Raw genomic sequence first — 17,181 nt, 5'->3', positions numbered from 1 at the left:
AACAGAGAAACTAATGAAGGAGAGCAAGGCTGGGGAGGGGGCGGGGGGCGGGAGGCGGCGGCGGCGGTTCTGCTTCAGCCTGGAGGATGGAAGGAACCCCGGAAGGCGGCCGGGAGCAGCCCGGGCGAATTGCCGGCTGCGGGGCCACCGCAGCAACACAGTCCGGGCGGCTGTGGTCTGCGTTGCATGCCACAGACGACAAAGGTAACAATCGATGCTGGTTCTTTCTTGAGGTGGGGGCTGGGGGGGGGGGGACGCATCCTGCGCCAGTGGCCAAGGGAGACGCAAATCGCAGCGGGCCAGAGCGAGCTGTGTGGCGCCGGAAAACAGGGCGGGGGGCAATCTCAGATCACCAGAATGAGGCTGGAAATGCAATCGAGCAAAAAAAGACCCCCTTCGGATTCGTAGGGTGGGCTGTCCTCGTATTAGGAAAAAACCCTAACACGAACGGGCGTGCCCGGCTTCCCGTCCAGTGGGCCCCCTGCCCCGCCAGTGTCTAGAAATGGTCTTTGCAACTTGGTACGGCGGGTGGATAACTCCTCCACCCGCCCCCTTGGTTGGAAGGAGATTCGGACGGGGGGAGCACAAATATGGCTCGACTCGCCGACCTCGCATAGAAGAACTGCACGTTTTTGTTTTCGTTTAATGTACAGTGGAAGGACGATGGACCCGCAGAGCGCCCTCCCTGCTCTCCTGTAACCATTAAGAAAACGACTTTTAAATCTCCGATTTATTTCTTGGTGGTTTCTCATATTTTTATTCCGGTTCCTTAACGACCAAAGCGCCCGGGACCTTTGTTCCCCCCGTGCTGTTTGTGTCATTGCGGGAAAATGTGTTGTGTATTGCGGGGGAGGGGGGGGAATGAAGCAGAAAGGAGGCGAAGATGTTTGCCTTGACTCCCGAGCTGCACGTTGATTAATTAGCAAACGCGCAAGATTGTAAGTCCCGCTTTCCTAGACATGCACTGACGGTTAACTAAAAGCAGGAAGGAACGCCTGATCGCAGAAGGGAAACCAGGATGGGCGGGAGGCGGCTGTGCGAGAAATGGGAGGGGGCGCATCTCTCTGTCCTTCCCCTTCCAAGGGATTTCCTGCCCATTAAACGCCCCAAATAATTTCCGAAGGATGGAGAAAATCTCAAAGGGACTGCGGAAAGCTGGGGAAAGATCTCTCCAACCTGGGCAGCAAAATAGCATATGAGGGTCAAAGTGAGTAGAGGCAAAGTGATGCATTTTGGAGCAAAATATACTGATTTTCCACATATATATGGAAAATCATACACACCCAAAGATCTTGGGGTTGTAGTGGACAGAATGATGGTGTGCGGCAGCGGTGGAAAAAAGCAAGTTCTGTGCAAAGGAAAGGGGCTGAAAGCAAAACCGCCGCGATCAGAATGCTCTGGTATAAATCGACAACGCGGCTGTTTTTGGTGTACTCGGTTCACTTCTGGTCGCCTCCTTTCAAGGAAAATAAAAAGCTGGAATAAAGTTTGTTAGTCTTTTAGGTGCTCCTGGACTCTTGGTTAATTTTACTTCCAAAAAGGATGTAAGGGGGCGGGCGGGATGTAGAAAAGGGCAAGCCAAATGAGCGAGGGGATGCGAAGTCTCCCGACTGGTTTGAGGAATTTTAGTTTGAAGGTTATAGAACTGCATGGCACGAAGATAGGAACCCCCCCCCCCCAACTACTACGACTCAGGGGCATCCAATGAAATATGCAGGAGGGGCAAAAACTAGAATTTCTTCATGCGATGTATAAACCAAATTAAAGGATTGATTGACACGAAATGTGTCTACTACTAGTGAGTGTGAGTGCCTTCAGAGAAGGATTAGACAAATTCCTGGAGCTGATGGCTAATACGTTTATGGCACCGTTTATTATATGCACTACCTTGTTCTGACTGCATTCTGTAATCCAGGTTTTGCCTTGCTTATGACGTGCCATGACGTGCGATTTTCATTGCATTGTTTTCTAACTTGTAATACCATCGTGTTGTATTATTTATTGTATAGCCTACACTGTTTCTGTTGCATTATTCTTAAATTTTGCCACCTTCCTTGACTCTCAGATAGAAAGGCGAACAACAAATAAATAAAAATTAAATGGAACTTCCATAGCCAGAGGCAGCATGTTGTTGAATATCAGTTGCTGAGGAGCAAACAGAAGGAGAGGGCTGTTCAGCAGAGCTTTCTTTAGAGTCGTAGGAGGGAAAGACTGGCCCAAACCGACAAGGCTGCTTCTTGGAACAGATTCCCTATGCAGTGGAAGAGTGCAAAGAACGACCAAAGGATAACATTGAGCGCCAAAATGCCCCATTACCAAGGGCAAGGAGAAGGAAGTCTCACAAACGTTGAGTGAGTGAGTGCGTGAGTGCGTGAGTGAGTGCGTGAGTGAGTGCGTGAATGAGTGAATGATGGCCTTATCAGTCTTCCTCGCAGGGCGGCCAAACTTCCAGCTGGGGCTCCTCCTAAACCAGTGATAACCCACCCCCACAATCCTCTTGCCCTCCTCTCTACATATTTAAGCGTGGAAGGGGCAATCACTGGACGTAAGCGCCACTGAACATACCGGGGCTTACCTCTGAGTAAACATGCCTCGGATTGTGCTCCATGACTTGTTAGGATGTGGGAAATGTTCGAGTGGATTGAGAACGGTTTTTTACAGCTCAGAAGCTTTTGCCTGTTTAATACGTTCCTTTAATAATAAACGATATCGTGCAGAAACAAGGGAGACAGTGAACTGTATGTAGGCTGTATCAGGTCAGGAGGAACAGAACATTAATGAGGAACCCATTGAATTAAATTGCTCCATTGAATTAAATTTTTGATGCTCCATAAGAATCCAGGATATTAACAGTACACAATCACTAGCTATTGAGTGAGGGGTGAAAGCCGCTGCTTACTCGGTTTGGCAGGGAGCTCCAAAGGGAGGGGCTTCTTAAAACGTAGCCACCTCATTCACTTTTCCCGGCGCGGCTTTCTACACTTTCCCTTCCAGCATTTTTTCCCTCCAAACAACAACTTTGTGAGATAGGCTGGGCTGAGTGAGAATGACTGAGCCAAGGTCGCCGCATGAGCTTCCCTGGCAGAATGGCGACTCCAGCCTGGATTCCTAGATCATAGACCAGCACTCCGACTCCTGTGCCACGCTGGTGCTCCCACACTCGACCTCAGTGTCTGGGCAATCGGAGGCCGAGATCAGGTCTCCTTTGCTTTCTGTGACCCCCACCCCAGCTGGGGGGAGGTGCTGAGGGCAGCTTTTGCCAGGCCAGTTTATCTTGGGCTCTCCCCCCGCCCCACCATCGCAGCTCTACCGCCACTACTTCTTTCCCCCCAAGATCTGAAGGAGTGTGGAACGAAGTTCGAGAGGCCCCCGAGCTCTCGCCAGTGGGCTTTCAAGCATTTTGCGCTGGGCGCCTTCGGGAGAGAAGCAGCGAGCGCCTCCGGCAAACGGCCTGCCGGGAGGTTGGCAGCGGCATCTTTCTCGGCACCGAACGAGAAGATGCCCCGCATTAGGAAGCCCCGGGAGGGGGAACAGGACCATCGTTGGGCAATGGGCAGGCGGGGAGGCGGAGGGGAGCCATATCCTACACTGCTCTTTCATAAGTGATCACCATTTCGGCCCAATAGTCCCTCCCCGACTGGCGCTTCTGGTGAACAGCGGCCAGCGCAAGTATCCACCCTCCAGTCCATCCAGGGAGCCCCAGCCACGCCCGGCCGCCGAGCCGCCTGGTTCAGTCCTACAAGCGGATGGGCAAACCCAGCCCCTTCGATTCTGCCACCAAGGCCGAACTGGGAAATCTTCCTCTCAAGAGCCGCGCTGGGCTTCTTTAAAGAAGCCAGTGACCGCCAGCCTGGGGCCTCTGCCTCGGACAAAGCGACCTTTCTGGGAAAGCCCCTCTCCAGGCTTCCCTGACCAGCGGGGTAAGGTTTCTCTACTTCCTCAGCATCCAGAGTTGCCCGTCCCAGTTCAGCCCCACACCAAAAAGTCGAGTCATTCAGCAACCCCCCCCCCGCCCTCCCCACGCCGCTCATCCCCAGTCTCAACGGTAGGTCCCAAAGGCAGGTGGAAGCTGTCTTGGGTTTTTCGACCGCCAAGCCAGACAGCGGAACGGAGCGCAAGAAGGCAGAACCCAAGAGGTTCAGGACCTTGGACAGCTCTCGGCCGAAAAGCCCCTTGACACAAGCCCACGTCTAATGCAATCGGAAGTATGGCCCATTGACTTCAACCGAGCTTCTTCGACAGCCGGCTCAGTCAGGACAGGTCCGGGGACTTGCTTGGCTTCAGCAGGCTATGGCGGAAGGCTTTCGAAATGGTGGGCCGAGGGAGAGGGGAAGTAGGTCTAGGAAGCAGGATGAAACCCGGAGATGGGCTGGGGGGGGGGGGCGGGAGGCAGAGAGCATTTGTCATTCTGCGGTGGGGAGAGATGAAAGGTGCAATGCGGGATCTCCCCTTTAAGCAATGCAGGGCTTAAAGAAAGGGCAAGAAATCCAGAGGGGTCTCCCTGCTGCCCGCCCCCTCCCAATTTTCCTCTCTAGTCATTGCCCTAGTCGCTGGGCAGGCTGCCCGCTGGATCTATCGAGGACACTTTCCGGCCGACAAGGCACATCCGCCATCGCCTTTAGCTGCCCCAGCAACAGGTGAAATCAGATGACCATTGCGTGCCCGCCGAGCCTGTTTCCTACTCTGCTGTTTCTCGGCGTCCGCCGCGGAAATGAGGGGAGATTCTCATTAACCCTCGACTATTCCGCCACTTCCCCCTCCCTTCTGTGCCTGAGGTCAGGGGAAACCTAAGACCAGCCACTCCTCCTCTTTGGCGACCCACGTTGCTTAGGCGCCGTCCAGACGTCTGCACTGAGGACAAAAGCAGCGAGAGGACCAAGGCTAGGCTGGTCTAGGAGTGGCACTGCTGGGGCCGCGGGGCGGCTTTCCCGGCGTCAAAGCCGGGCGGAACTCGAACCCCTGAACAGTGAAGAGGGAAGGTAGGAGAGGGGGCACTCAAAAAAGAACAGTCAGGGGAGAACTGGAGGCTCCGAGAGATCGATTATGGGCCCCAGTCCCCGTGAAGTTGCTGGAGGGGTTGAAGACTCGAGGCTGGCTGCGGCTGAGACGATTCCTGCCTCCTGCAGCGGGAAGGGATTCCCAGCCCAAGTCAGCGAGTGAAAGACTTGGCGAGGCTTGCCCGAGAAAGCCTCGCTCGGCTCCCAGGCAGCGGGACTGGCGGTCTCCTCCTCGGCGGGAGGGGGTCTGCCTCTTTTGCTGGGTCAAGTCTCCATCCAAGCAGAGAGAGGTGCCCTGAGCAGGAAGGTAAATGAGCTCGAACCCAAGAAAACGCACGGTGGAATATGTTTTGCTGGTCTTTACTGTGCACTGAACTCCTGTTTTTGTGAACTGAGGAGGCGACTCCTCCTGGCCTGCAGAGATGTTTTTATTGCATATTGAAGCACTCTGCGGCTTCAAATCCCATTTCTACCATGAGCTCGGTAAGCCACTCTTCTCAGCCCCAGTTCCCCGGCTATATCGTGGGCACAACAATAACGCTGACTTTGTTCACCGCTTTGAGTGGGGCACTAATCTGTCTAGAAGAGCGGTATACAACCGCAATTGTTGTTATTGCAACCCCTCAAATTGGGAATGCGGTGTGGGAATAAGATGCCGGAGACATCAGTCGCCAAAGCGCAATTCGAGCGAGCGAGAGCAGGGCAGTCCGATTGCCGCAATGCCAGCCGGGAGCTGTAGTTTCTCCTTTGAATCGTGGAGGCCTGTCCGAGTACTCTGATTGCGTGCGCATCTCCTCTTTCCCGGCAGGCCGTGCGGTTGCAGGTGGAGGAGTGGCGGGAGTGCGGCCATGATGGCGGCTCCAGGCGGTGCTGCTGAGGAGGCGCGGCGTGGCAGGTCAGGTCCGGGGAGGGGGCGGTTGGGCGAGGAGGGCGCGGTACTTTCGTAGGGGGCACAATTCCCTGAAGGCGCCGGGGCTCGAGTCCCTCCGGGTTGTTTGTGTATAGTTTGCTGCATCCCTGACCTGGGTGGCGGTGAGGAAAAATCACTCTGCTTATGGCCAGAAGCACCTCGGACTTGGTTGCCTCATTACACAGGCGCGAGTTCCACAGCCTCTGCGAAGGGAGGAGGGAGCCGAGCCGACTCCTGTGTAAAGAGGAGAACTAGAGGGGTGGGGATGCCGGCTCCAGATTGAGAAATTCCTGGATATTTGGGGGGGGGGTAGAGCCTGGAGAGGGCGAGGTTTGGGGAGAGGAATGACCTCAGCGGGGTATAATGTCATAAGAGTCCACCTTCCAAGGCAGCCGTTTTCTCCAGGAGATCTGATATATGTTACCTGGAGATCAGGTGTATTTCTGGGAAATCTCCAGCTAGCACCTGCAAGTTGGAATCCCTAGCTGGACTATGTTATCTCTAATGTGTTTTCTCCCTCTCTTTCATGTACACAGTGGGATGAGGGAGGACTCGCTGGATACTCTCCTCTCCCGCTTGCCTCTCACTCCCTCGCTTTCCCCACGAAAAAGGACCACAAGCCAGTCAAAGACTGAACCACCTCTGCTCAGGACCAGCAAGCGCACCATCTATACTGCAGGGCGGCCCCCCTGGTACAATGAGACAGGCACACCTTTCAAGGAAGCCTTTGTGATTGGTAAGGAACCTTAAAGGCTGCTCTGGTCTCTCCCTAGCTTTCCTGGCTGACTGGGGACTCTGCCACAATTGGCTGGTCCTTGCACAGCTAGCTAGATCTCTTTCTCTTTGTGCCTTTCTCTCGGTGTTTCTCTCTGGACTTATGTAATGGACCATAGAATTCCTATTCTTTTTTCCTCTACTGGAGGCTGTAGTTCCGTCTTCATAATAGAGAAGCTAAAATACAGGATGTTGACTAGACCTTTGGCAGGCCGATTCTAAAGCATCTGCTGGAATTTTGACACTGTCTGCTGTGGAGGCAGCATCCACATTCACTACTTATTGCAGCATTGACGGAGCTTGTTTGCTAGGAGTTGTTCCATAGATGAGAGAAGGGAAAAGACTATGAGGCTCTGGGTAGTTGGGGTGTGGGTGTCACAGAATAAAGAACCTGTGGGAGAGGACAAAGGATGGGTCAGAGAGAGAGAGACTAAAGGCATCTCCCTGCCTTTTGTCATCATCACCATTGGTTTTTGCTTTATGTATCTGTCTGCAAGGTATGGAGCTCTTGGAGTGAATCACCAACCCATTCCTTGCCTGTTCTTTTCCCTTTGTTGCCCCTTTGCCTTGTTCTCTGGCTGTGGGTCACTACATCAACCAGGTGGACTCTGTCTTGATCTGGCCTGATTTTTCTCTGGTGGTAGTTCCCAAGACTCTAATCCTTCCAGTTTAATCCCTTCAGATGGCTCACTCCTCATTGTTCTCCGTTAACTGAAGGATTCAGATATATAAGCCATATTATGATGGCCTCTGCTTTGTTTTTAGGCTTGTGTGGTGGAAGTGCATCAGGCAAGACCACAGTGGCCAACAAAATCATCGAAGCGCTAGATGTGCCTTGGGTGGTGCTGCTCTCTATGGACAGCTTTTACAAGGTGGGTGGCTTTGGATACATCCTTTGGGCAAAGCCTTCTTGCCTCTAGAGCTGGGCTGAGGAGACAAGGCCAAGCTAAAATAATCCCTGATTTCTAAGTCTGAGAGAACTGCTTTTCTAACCATCTTGCCTGTGGTGCTCTCCCAGGTGCTGAACAAGGAACAACAGCAGCAGGCTGCCTGTAACGAGTACAATTTTGACCACCCTGACGCCTTTGATTTTGACTTGCTGATTAGTGTCTTAAGGAAACTCAAAGAGGGAAAGAGTGTTAAAGTTCCTGTCTATGACTTCACCACACACAGCAGGCGCAAGGAGTGGGTATGTGGTGGATGGGGTTGGGAAGAGGGATCTCTCTCTCTCTCTCTTATGTGCCTTCCTGTGTGAATTGATGTGGCCACCAAAACCAAGTCCATGGGTCATGACTAGACCTGGTGTTCAATGTGTAATTTGTAGGAGTTTCTCATTTGAGTATTAATATGGCTAAATAGTTTGTGGGAAAAGGATGCTTGAGCTTACAGAAAATTAGGAAGAAGAAGAGTTTAGGTGATCCTGCTTTATCTAGATTCAAGGAGAAATCAACACTGAAGTACCATTAGCAGAAGAAACACTTAAATATCTGTATTTAAAAAGGCTTTGTTGTTACAACCCTGCTTGGCCCTGGCTGTAAAATACTTGCCTAAGTTAAAAGGCCTAGAAGTGTTAGTGGAGAACACTTGAAGGAAAGGGAGTGGATTCTTAGAGGGTGTATACTTTTGAATCTAGCTTTTACTAATATGCAGAAACTTATTTTAAGTGGTCCCACAGGAAGCTGGAAAGTATTATATTAAAAGCACTCAATGAAAATTATACCATGCCAGTCCCACTGATAGTACTGCAGGTTTTTTTTTTAAAAAAGTAGCATGGATGCAGTGAGTCTGAGGTTGGGACTGACTGGTGCTGAGTGAAGAAATCTAACTGAGATCACTTCCTAATTCAGAATGGTTAGCAGGGGCTGCGTACGCTTTAAAAAGAACTTTCTCTGTACCAGCAAAGGGCGGGGCGGGGGGGGGGGCTGCTTTCTTTGCTAAAACAAAAGCTCAGGCTTTAAATATTCTGCTATCTAAGAGTGCCTTGCCTCACGAGTGCTTTGAGGAACTCCATGTGGGTGAGGATGTCTGCATTCCCAAATGAGGTTCCTCACACTGGCTTCTTTGTTGAACCTTTAAACCCTGATGATGTGGTGTGAGGGGATTGACTGTGTGTTTGAGAGGCAGGGCAGTGTTGTAGATGAGATGCTGCCCTAAAGCTGAAGAATAGGGTCCATTTGGACTGTTCTCTCTTGGGGAGACTGAGGGATCCCCCCTGCTCTGCTGAGCCTTGACATTTCCTTTTTGCTTTCTTTGCAGAAAACTATCTATGGAGCCAATGTGATTGTGTTTGAAGGGATTCTGTCTTTTGCCAATAAGGAGCTTTTGCAGGTACAGTCTTGGACTAAAGTGTAGAAACATGAAGGCTAGGGGCACAGCCTGTTATGGAGCCGTGTTGTGACAGTGGGTTTAGAAGCATAGCTGTGAAACAGACCCCCCCTGTCATGCTAATCATTTGTGGGAGTGACACACAGGTGGCTGGTCTTGCAGCTGCCTGTTCTTGAACTGATAAATGGGGAGAGGTCTCCACTCCAGCTTCTCAGCCAGTTCTCATCTTAACCCATGGCTCCTCCAGCTCCTGGACATGAAGGTGTTTGTGGACACAGACTCAGACATCCGGCTGGTGCGGCGGCTGAAGCGGGACATCATGGAACGTGGGCGGGATGTGGTGGGCGTCATCAAGCAATACAGCAAGTTTGTGAAACCGGCCTTCGAGCAGTACATTGAACCCACTGTGCAGGCAGCGGACATAGTTGTACCCCGGGGTGAGGAAGGGAGCTTGCTTGGGGTGTGATTTTTTTTTTTTGGTGGGGGAGTCTTGGTGTGTGCAAGACAGCCTCTCATGGTGGCATGAAATGCCATTGGGGAAGAATCTGGGAACTGCTTAGGACAGAAGGGGGTATATGTTGGCTTCCGCTCCTGCTGGGTGGGGCGTTTGCTTGCTTCACTTGCAGATCTGACCAGGAAGCTTGTTCCCGCATTTCTACGCTCAGCTGTTTCTTCTACTGGTACCTGTGGTTTTGTTTTTGTAAGAGACTTTTCCTTGTGGTTAACTCTGTGTTTGAGTTAAAGCTAAATTGGAATTTCTCAAAATTTCAAAGTTTGTGACTGCGTTGGACAGGGGGACCCTGTACTTTTTAATGCTTGGGTAGCGAGAGAATATTCAAAAGGTATCAATACCCTTGAATGTCATTAATTATTTTTTCTCTTAAGGCATTTCTAATGCCGCTTCTCCAAGGAACCTGTTGGACTTTGCTTTATTGAAGTAAAATACCAGTGTGTAATATTTGATAAATGCTAAAACCGTATTTAAGTATTCTGCACATCGGTGAATTGGGGGGCAAAATTCATTTAAACTGTGCTGATGTAGCTTAAGGGCTGAGAATGAGCAGCGTTGGTGCTAGTTCAAGCTTTACTTTCTCTGCATACTCCATGGCTGACTTAGAGAAACCTTTATTCTTTTTGCTTAAACCCTGCCAAACACTCCTATTTGCAGTGGGAAATATACTGGCCTTATCGTATAAGGTAGGTAGTAGAACAGGCTGAGAAAAGACATTGAACAAAGTGCTCCGAACTTTCTATAGCACTGTCAAATAATGTTATCATAAGTATGATGCTAAACATCCTCAGCATTGTTTTCTCTGAGGAAAGAGCCCACGTTTGGCTGCCTCAAGGTCTCAGAAGCCTCCAACTTTGCTTTTATTTATTTAGATATTTATACCTTGCTTTTGTCCCCAATGAGGACCCAAATTGATTTACAGCATTGCTCTCCCCTCCTCCTTTCTCTCATCACAACCGCCACCCTGTGAGGTAAGTTAGGCTGTGAGAAAACGACTGGTCCAAGGCTAACCTACTGAGCTTCTGTGGCAGAACAGGGATTTGAAACAGGCTTTCCCCAGATCCCAGTCCTATATTACATCACAGTGGCTCTCCCGTTTGCAGTTCGGTGTTCCCGGATGAGGAGCACCAAATTCCTTAATCCCACCCATGAAAATGAGTTACACCCCTTCTTTTGCTGCTGCTTCTTCAGGTGGGGAGAACTTTGTTGCTCTGGATTTGATTGTTCAGCATGTGCACAGCCAGCTGGAGAAGGTGAGGAGGCTGGAGGAGGGGATTCGGGGGTGGGGGTGGGTTGGAAGGGACAGAGCCACTTTCCCTCACCTTCACTGCTGCAGGGTGGTCTGTAGCCCAGCACTGTCACTCTCTATGCCAAACCTTTCCATGTCATCCACCCTTTGTTTGAGATCCCAGTCCAGGATCTATTCCCTCCCATTTCCACTTTTCTTAGTATTGCCCCAAACTCCTGTTCAACAAACTGTGAGGGCCCTGCAGGACTGATGCCAAGCTCATGCGAATGAAGCTCTTCCCAGTCTGCCCTCAGCCCCATCACACTGTAGCCATCCCTGAATTAATGAGCAGTGAAGGGTGAGTGGGGGTGGGGGTGCCAGCAGGACTAGTGTCCCCAGCCAGACCGTGGGGCGGAGCTTGCTGTGTGCAGTGACTGGCTGTTCTGTGTTTCTCTCCCCACTCCCTCCTGCCCTTGCATTGTAATGACTTTGCTGCCTTCCGATGTGGGCTCCTACTGCCGATGCCCAGCGTGAAATCACGGTCAGGTATGATAGCGGCCCTGAAGGAGCAAAACTAGACTCCCTCCTCTTCCCTACATCCTGCCTTGTCCCCCTCCCCCATCCCGATGCCTTTCCCTGCCGCACAGCAAGCCAGCCAGTGGGAGAGCAGCTGGATAGTAGCTGGAGGTCTCCTGGCATGTTAAAGAGACAAGGGTGGAGAAGGATCTGGAAGTGGTGAAGGAAATGTAGGGAGCCCTTGCCCTCTGGATTTTTCCAAAGAGAAACATACACACAAAATGCTGACTGCTTCCTGGCCTGCTTTGTGGCTAGGGTTGCCAACCTCCAGGTGAGGCCTAGAGTTCTTTCAGAATTACAACTGATTTCCAGACTACAGAGATCACTTTCCCTATTTGACAGTTTTGGAGGGCCTACTCTCTTGTATCACATCTTCACTGAGCTCCCTTCCTCCCCCATGCACTGTCCACAAATTTCCATGAATTTCCCAAATTGCAGTTGGCAACCCTGCTTGTGACATGTGCTCTGCTTGGTGACTGAGCAGCTCTGCCTCTCTTTCCAAAAGCCAGCACAGCTACTGCTTTGGAGGACTGGGATGTGCTGCCTGGCCATTCCAAGATTTCCTTAGAGGAGCCAGGGAGGCCATGGTGTGCTGTCCTGTTCGTTCCTGCTGCTTGGGGCTGTGATTGATAGACTTCTTTGGACTTGGCAGTAGCTTCCTGACCATCTTTCCCTTTCCATACATCTCCAGTCCTCTTGGCTTCCAGTGGAGGGGGTTTCTGATGGGTTTGTGCATGTGCGTAGCAGTATTTGTCCTGCCTTGCCCAAAGGTGGGTGGGACGGAGACAGAAGAACTGTTACTCTTTCTGCAGCAAGTCTTTGGGGTCCCAGCTGCTCCCCCCTACTTTGGTATTGTGGGGCAATTTCCTTCTTCTACTCCCCCTTCCCATCCATGTATGTGGCAGGAAGCTGCTGCCATTTTGCCCCCTCCTAATGCCCTCTGTCTATCTGTCTGTCTCTCTTCTGTCCCTGCTGGGCCTTGGCGTCTTCACCAGAGGAAGCTACGCTGGCATATGTGAGGACCCTTGGTCTCCTTTGGCTGTTCCCTGCTGCCCCGCTCCCTCCCTGTGTGTTGTGCTTGCTGTGGGGGTGGGGGGAGCAAGCAGATCTCTTCCTGCTGTTTCCAGGCATTGATGTTTGGGGTGGGTAAGGGAAAAATGACATTTAAAAACCTGTCTGATACGAGTATGGATGATGGCTCACTTGCTTGTGCCTAGGTTAGCATGGCACAAGAGGCCACCTCCACCTTCTGGTGCAATACAGCAGCAAGGCAAATATCCCTCCTGTTCCCCCCGCCTGGGCTGCTGTCCTAAAAGGAGGTGGTTCTCTTTTCATAACCATGAACATCTGTGCCGGTGCTCCTTTGTGGGGAGAAGGAATTTGGGCCATCCGTTTTGGGAGTGTCCAGGAGCTTCGTAGACGGGGTGGCAGAGTAGGCTCATTGAGGCGCAAACATTCACGCAGTGTGCAGGCACTCCTTTGATACCTCAGAAGAGGGTGATGGGAGTCCTGTGTACAGAACACTTCCTGTTCCTTGTGACCATGTACTGATCTCCTCCTGCACAGAGCTGCCTTGGCCTCAGCCCACCAGGGTCAGCCATTGCCAAAGACGCTGAGCGTACTGGAGAGCACGCCGCAAGTCCGTGGGATGCACACCATCATCAGGTACTGAGTATGCTGCAGCACTGGTCCTTCCTTTCCTTTGTGGCTGCAAGAATCTAGAATAGCGGCTGGTGAAGTCCCCTTGTCCCTCTTCCAATTCTGAGTCAGGTTAAGGCAGAATCAGTGTGGCTTGGCCTGCTTCATCTCATTCTTATAAGGCGTAGGAACAAGAATAGCCTTAGGAATAGCCCACATTTTCTCCTTATCCCCATAGGAACAAGGATACCACCAGGGATGAGTTCATCTTCTACTCCAAGCGTCTTATGCGTTTGCTGATAGAGCATGCCCTCTCATTCCTGCCACTCAAGGTATGCATCCTCCCTGCTCATCTTTCTTCCTTTGTTCACACCTGGTTTGCTGGAGGCCTGGTAATTATTCTTTGTGGTCCTAATGCTGTGCCTAGACCACTGGCCTTGTGTTGGTGACAGCACTTCCTCCACCTCCTTTCTCTTTCCCCAAGGCTACTGATGTCTGTCTTGGTTTTTGCAGCCAGTGACTGTGGAGACGCCGCAGGGGACAATCTATGAAGGGAAGCGGTTCCACAGGCAGCGGGTGAGCCACTCTTCTCTCCCCTCTTCTCCAGGTCTGTAGAGCTAGGATGCCAAGGTTTACAGAACCAGAAAGAGAACTTGCATTTTTAAGGAGGGTGGGAGAACCTAGGAACACATGAAGCTGTCTTGGGCTGAGTCATACGACTGGACATGCCCTTTCCTCCCCGATGGAGAACCAGAGCAGTTTGCAGCATTGTTCTCTTCTCCTCCTGTTTTATCCTCACAACAACCCTGTGAAGTTGGTTAGGCTGAGAGAGGGACTGGCCCAAGTTTACCCAGCAAGCTTGGATGACAGAGTGGGGATTCAAATCTAGGTTCCCCTGATCCTAGGTTGACATTTTAACTGCTGTACGATGCTCCATCTCAGTTTGAAAATTCAGTGTTTGTTGAATTAGTTTTATTGGGTTTCCATGTTGAAGTGGTTAGTTGATTTTAACTAGCTGTACCCAGCTTGGTTAACTTTTCTGTTAAATGGCCATCTGTGAAATAGATGATGAGAATGAGGTGTTGATGAGGGATGGGAGGGCAAGAACTGAGATGAGTTAGCCAGTCTAGTCTCTATGGCTGCTGCTTTCTCTCCTCCAGATCACCGGTGTCTCCATCCTGCGTGCGGGTGAGACCATGGAGCAGGCCCTCACCGCTGTCTGCAAAGACATCCGCTTGGGCAAGATCCTCATCCAGACCAACCATGACACAGGGGAACCTGAGGTGGAGAGTGGGATGGGCAGGGGAAGACCATATTGGAGGAGGGAAAGTGGGGAGGGCCCGACTGGCTGACACCATCCCTTGTCCTTTTACCAGTTACACTACCTTCGGCTGCCTAAGGAGATCAGCGAAGATTATGTCATCTTGATGGACAGCACTGTGTCCACAGGGGCTGCTGCCATGATGGCTGTGCGAGTGCTGCTTGTAAGTGAAGGTTCCCACAACATGTAATGCCCCATGGAGGAGCATGGGTGTCAGAATTGCAGCTGTGTCTGGAGACACAAAGAGGCACATGTGTCTTGTAGGTTGAGGGTTTGGACACAAGGACTTCATCACTACTTACCCCATGGGCTGGTGCTGTGGGTCTCCCATCTGTGCCTAGTGCAAAATAAGGCCTGGAACCTTCAGGGCGCGTGTTTAGGAATTCGTTTGGGGAGATGCATGGCTTGCTTTCCGTAATCTGGACAGAGTGTGCAGGAGAGCTCACAGTTTAGATATGTTGCCTGGCTTTTTTTTTTTTAGATTACTAGTAATTATTGATCTGTGTTAATTATTAGATGATTATTCTTGTATTGCATTGCTGTCCCCCAGCTTGGATCCTGACTGTCAGGAGACAGGCTGGGGTATATAAAATATTGTAAATAAATATGCTGCAGGATCATGATGTGCAGGAGGACAAGATCTTCCTCCTTTCGCTGCTGATGGCTGAGATGGGGGTCCATTCGGTGGCTTATGCTTTCCCCCGTGTACGTATCATTACCACCGCTGTGGACAAGAGAGTCAATGAGGAGTTCCACATCATCCCAGGAATTGGTAAGTGGGAACTGGTCCAGCCCAGGGTGCTGGTCCTCTGAAGCTGTATCTCGTTTGTTCGGTCTCGGCTGCAGCATGGCTTCCTGCCAAGCAGGAGCCTTACAGATTAGGAGCTGGCCTAGAAGAAGCAGTTTCTCAAGCTCTGCTCTCTCTTTTTGAAGGGGAGAGGAGGTTGACACTATGTGGGTCAGTAGCAGCTTTTAGAGCAAGGGACTGGGGGAAATGGAATACACCTTTCAGGGGGAAAGGAAAGGTTCACCACTGTTTGAGAAGCTGGTTTAATGTCTAGAGTTCTCATGGGCAAGGGTGGAACTTCCTGTTTCCTCTGCTACATCGGTAAGAAATGTGCTTTTTTCTCCTGTCAGGCAACTTTGGAGACCGATACTTCGGCACTGATAGTACCACAGGTTGGTACGAGAGTGACGGCGTGGACTGCTGAGCTGGTTCGGCGGAGCAGCATCTCTTTGCTGGGGTGCACTGCTGCAAGGACCACTGCAGCTCTAAGGAGAGGCCACAGTTCTGTGTGTGCCCCCTTCTCTGGTGCATCAGATGGGGAAGTGTCACTGCTGCTACCTCCCTCTTGATATTTATTGGTATTTATGGGGGTACTTTGTTTCCTTTCTGGCACTCCAGCTGCTGCCCCTCCCAGTGCTGACTGGCTTTACTGAGGCCCGAAGTGCTAGCTCAGGGCCCCTTCTTGAGGGGACCATCCCACAGGAGCCCCAACAATTGTCCTACTGCCCCATTTACGCCCTCTTTGGCTCTCTTGCAGATTGAGCAGGGCCTGATGCAAGCAGCCGTCTGCAGCATGACCCTGACCTTCTGGTCTGGGAGCTTCTCTGACTCTTGCCTCATTCACAATCTTCCTTTCCTGGCAGCCTCTCCATTGTTTATGGTTGCACAGGCATTCAGGACCACAAACATGGCAATAAGGGATCCATCCTTGGGGGGAGTCACTGCTCCTCTTTTGCTCAGACCTGGGATTACCTTCCTGGAAGTGGCTGTTGGCCTGGAACAGGCTCTGGTCACCTGCACTCTCCTTTGTCCTCTTTGCAGATGGGTGAATGGGAATGAGGGGCTGTACTGCCCACCATCACCTGCTCTGTATTGTCAGTACTGTACTCGGCTGCCTTCCTTGCTTTTGTACGTGATAATAAAAGATCTACACAGACCTGTGCTTGTTACTTTCCAGGGGCCGAAGGGGGGGGCTCTTGGCAGGTTGTGCATGAAGCTCTGGTTAGCCTTCAGTAGCTGTGAAGATACGTGTGTATGTTCGTGTGCATACTTTATGCCTGGGGCATACGACAGTTCCTACACTGCCAATAGCAGAACCATGTTGAGAGAGGACTTTTGGCATCACTGTCACCCCACTCTTGAACTCTAGGAGCACTGTATAGTGAGGAGGAGCAGTTTTCTCATTTGTCTTCTGTTTTTTAACTTTAACTTGATAAAACATTTATAGATTGCTTTTAGCTTCCATTAATAATAAAAAAAAGAGATCTAAATTCCATAAATAATTCTAAAGGGCTCATTGTAAATCTCATTCATATCTTAGCTTGCTAGATTGGTCTACAATTATGAAGAATGTCATTCTTTCAAAATATACTGATCAATGTGTTAATGGCCCTTTTTAGGGAAGAATGGAGAATTACTTGAAGGGAGAAAGGAAAGGCTTCCTAAAATATAGGGTACTACATAGCAGTTTGTCATTAGGGGTGGGTGGGTGCTGGACAGGCAGTCCAATCCCTTGATGAGAGCCAAGGCTGAGACTAACTAGTTGCAGTTCAATGGGAGGATGATGCCCTTCAGAATGGGAACTGAGGTGAGATTCTCCTTTCTTAATACTAGCAATCTAAAGCGTGCAAAGGATGGTCTTCTGGCCCCCCCTACCAAAAGGAGGAAGCAACCTGGAATTTCCTATTACCCTGTGGATGGGGCTAATCTACCCCCTCTTTTTTTCAATCCCTTTGTTAGTAGTCCCCAAGCACTTGTTTTTGAGGGGTTGGCAGTGTTTTTCTTTCACATTTCCAATAATGCCTTGGAAGGACTCTGAGTTGCCTTTTGAAAAATGAGAGTATTTCTGAACACCTGAAATGTTTCTCAGTGTGTTCCCCCTAACCAAATTGCTT

The 17,181-nt window shown here is 50.8% G+C and overlaps 1 protein-coding gene across 1 annotated transcript; it reads left to right on the top strand.

Moving 5' to 3' along the window:
• The first annotated feature begins 5,836 nt into the window (after nt 1–5,836).
• Nucleotides 5,837–16,223, top strand: LOC129338518 (uridine-cytidine kinase-like 1). Its single transcript, XM_054992822.1, has 15 exons — nt 5,837–5,892; nt 6,444–6,643; nt 7,447–7,553; nt 7,700–7,870; nt 8,938–9,009; nt 9,254–9,443; nt 10,709–10,770; nt 11,275–11,291; nt 12,888–12,986; nt 13,198–13,291; nt 13,473–13,535; nt 14,120–14,242; nt 14,336–14,443; nt 14,896–15,052; nt 15,418–16,223. The coding sequence occupies exons 1-15, from the start codon at nt 5,846–5,848 to the stop codon at nt 15,489–15,491; spliced, it is 1,584 nt and encodes a 527-aa protein (XP_054848797.1). The 5' UTR covers nt 5,837–5,845; the 3' UTR covers nt 15,492–16,223.
• The last annotated feature ends 958 nt before the right edge of the window (nt 16,224–17,181 follow it).

This window comes from Eublepharis macularius, chromosome 1 (assembly GCF_028583425.1).
Source record: "Eublepharis macularius isolate TG4126 chromosome 1, MPM_Emac_v1.0, whole genome shotgun sequence".
Taxonomy (NCBI): domain Eukaryota; kingdom Metazoa; phylum Chordata; class Lepidosauria; order Squamata; family Eublepharidae; genus Eublepharis; species Eublepharis macularius.
The sequence above is the reverse complement of the archived record's forward strand: the minus strand, read 5'-3'. Positions and strand labels throughout refer to the sequence as shown.

Excerpts from the sequence above, each read along its gene's own strand:
- LOC129338518 (XM_054992822.1), top strand. The coding sequence starts at position 5,846 with ATGATGGCGGCTCCAGGCGGTGCTGCTGAGGAGGCGCGGCGTGGCAG. Across the intron at positions 5,893-6,443 it reads GAGGAGGCGCGGCGTGGCAG|TGGGATGAGGGAGGACTCGC; the intron begins GTCAGGTCCGGG and ends TCATGTACACAG. Across the intron at positions 14,444-14,895 it reads TGGCTGTGCGAGTGCTGCTT|GATCATGATGTGCAGGAGGA; the intron begins GTAAGTGAAGGT and ends AATATGCTGCAG.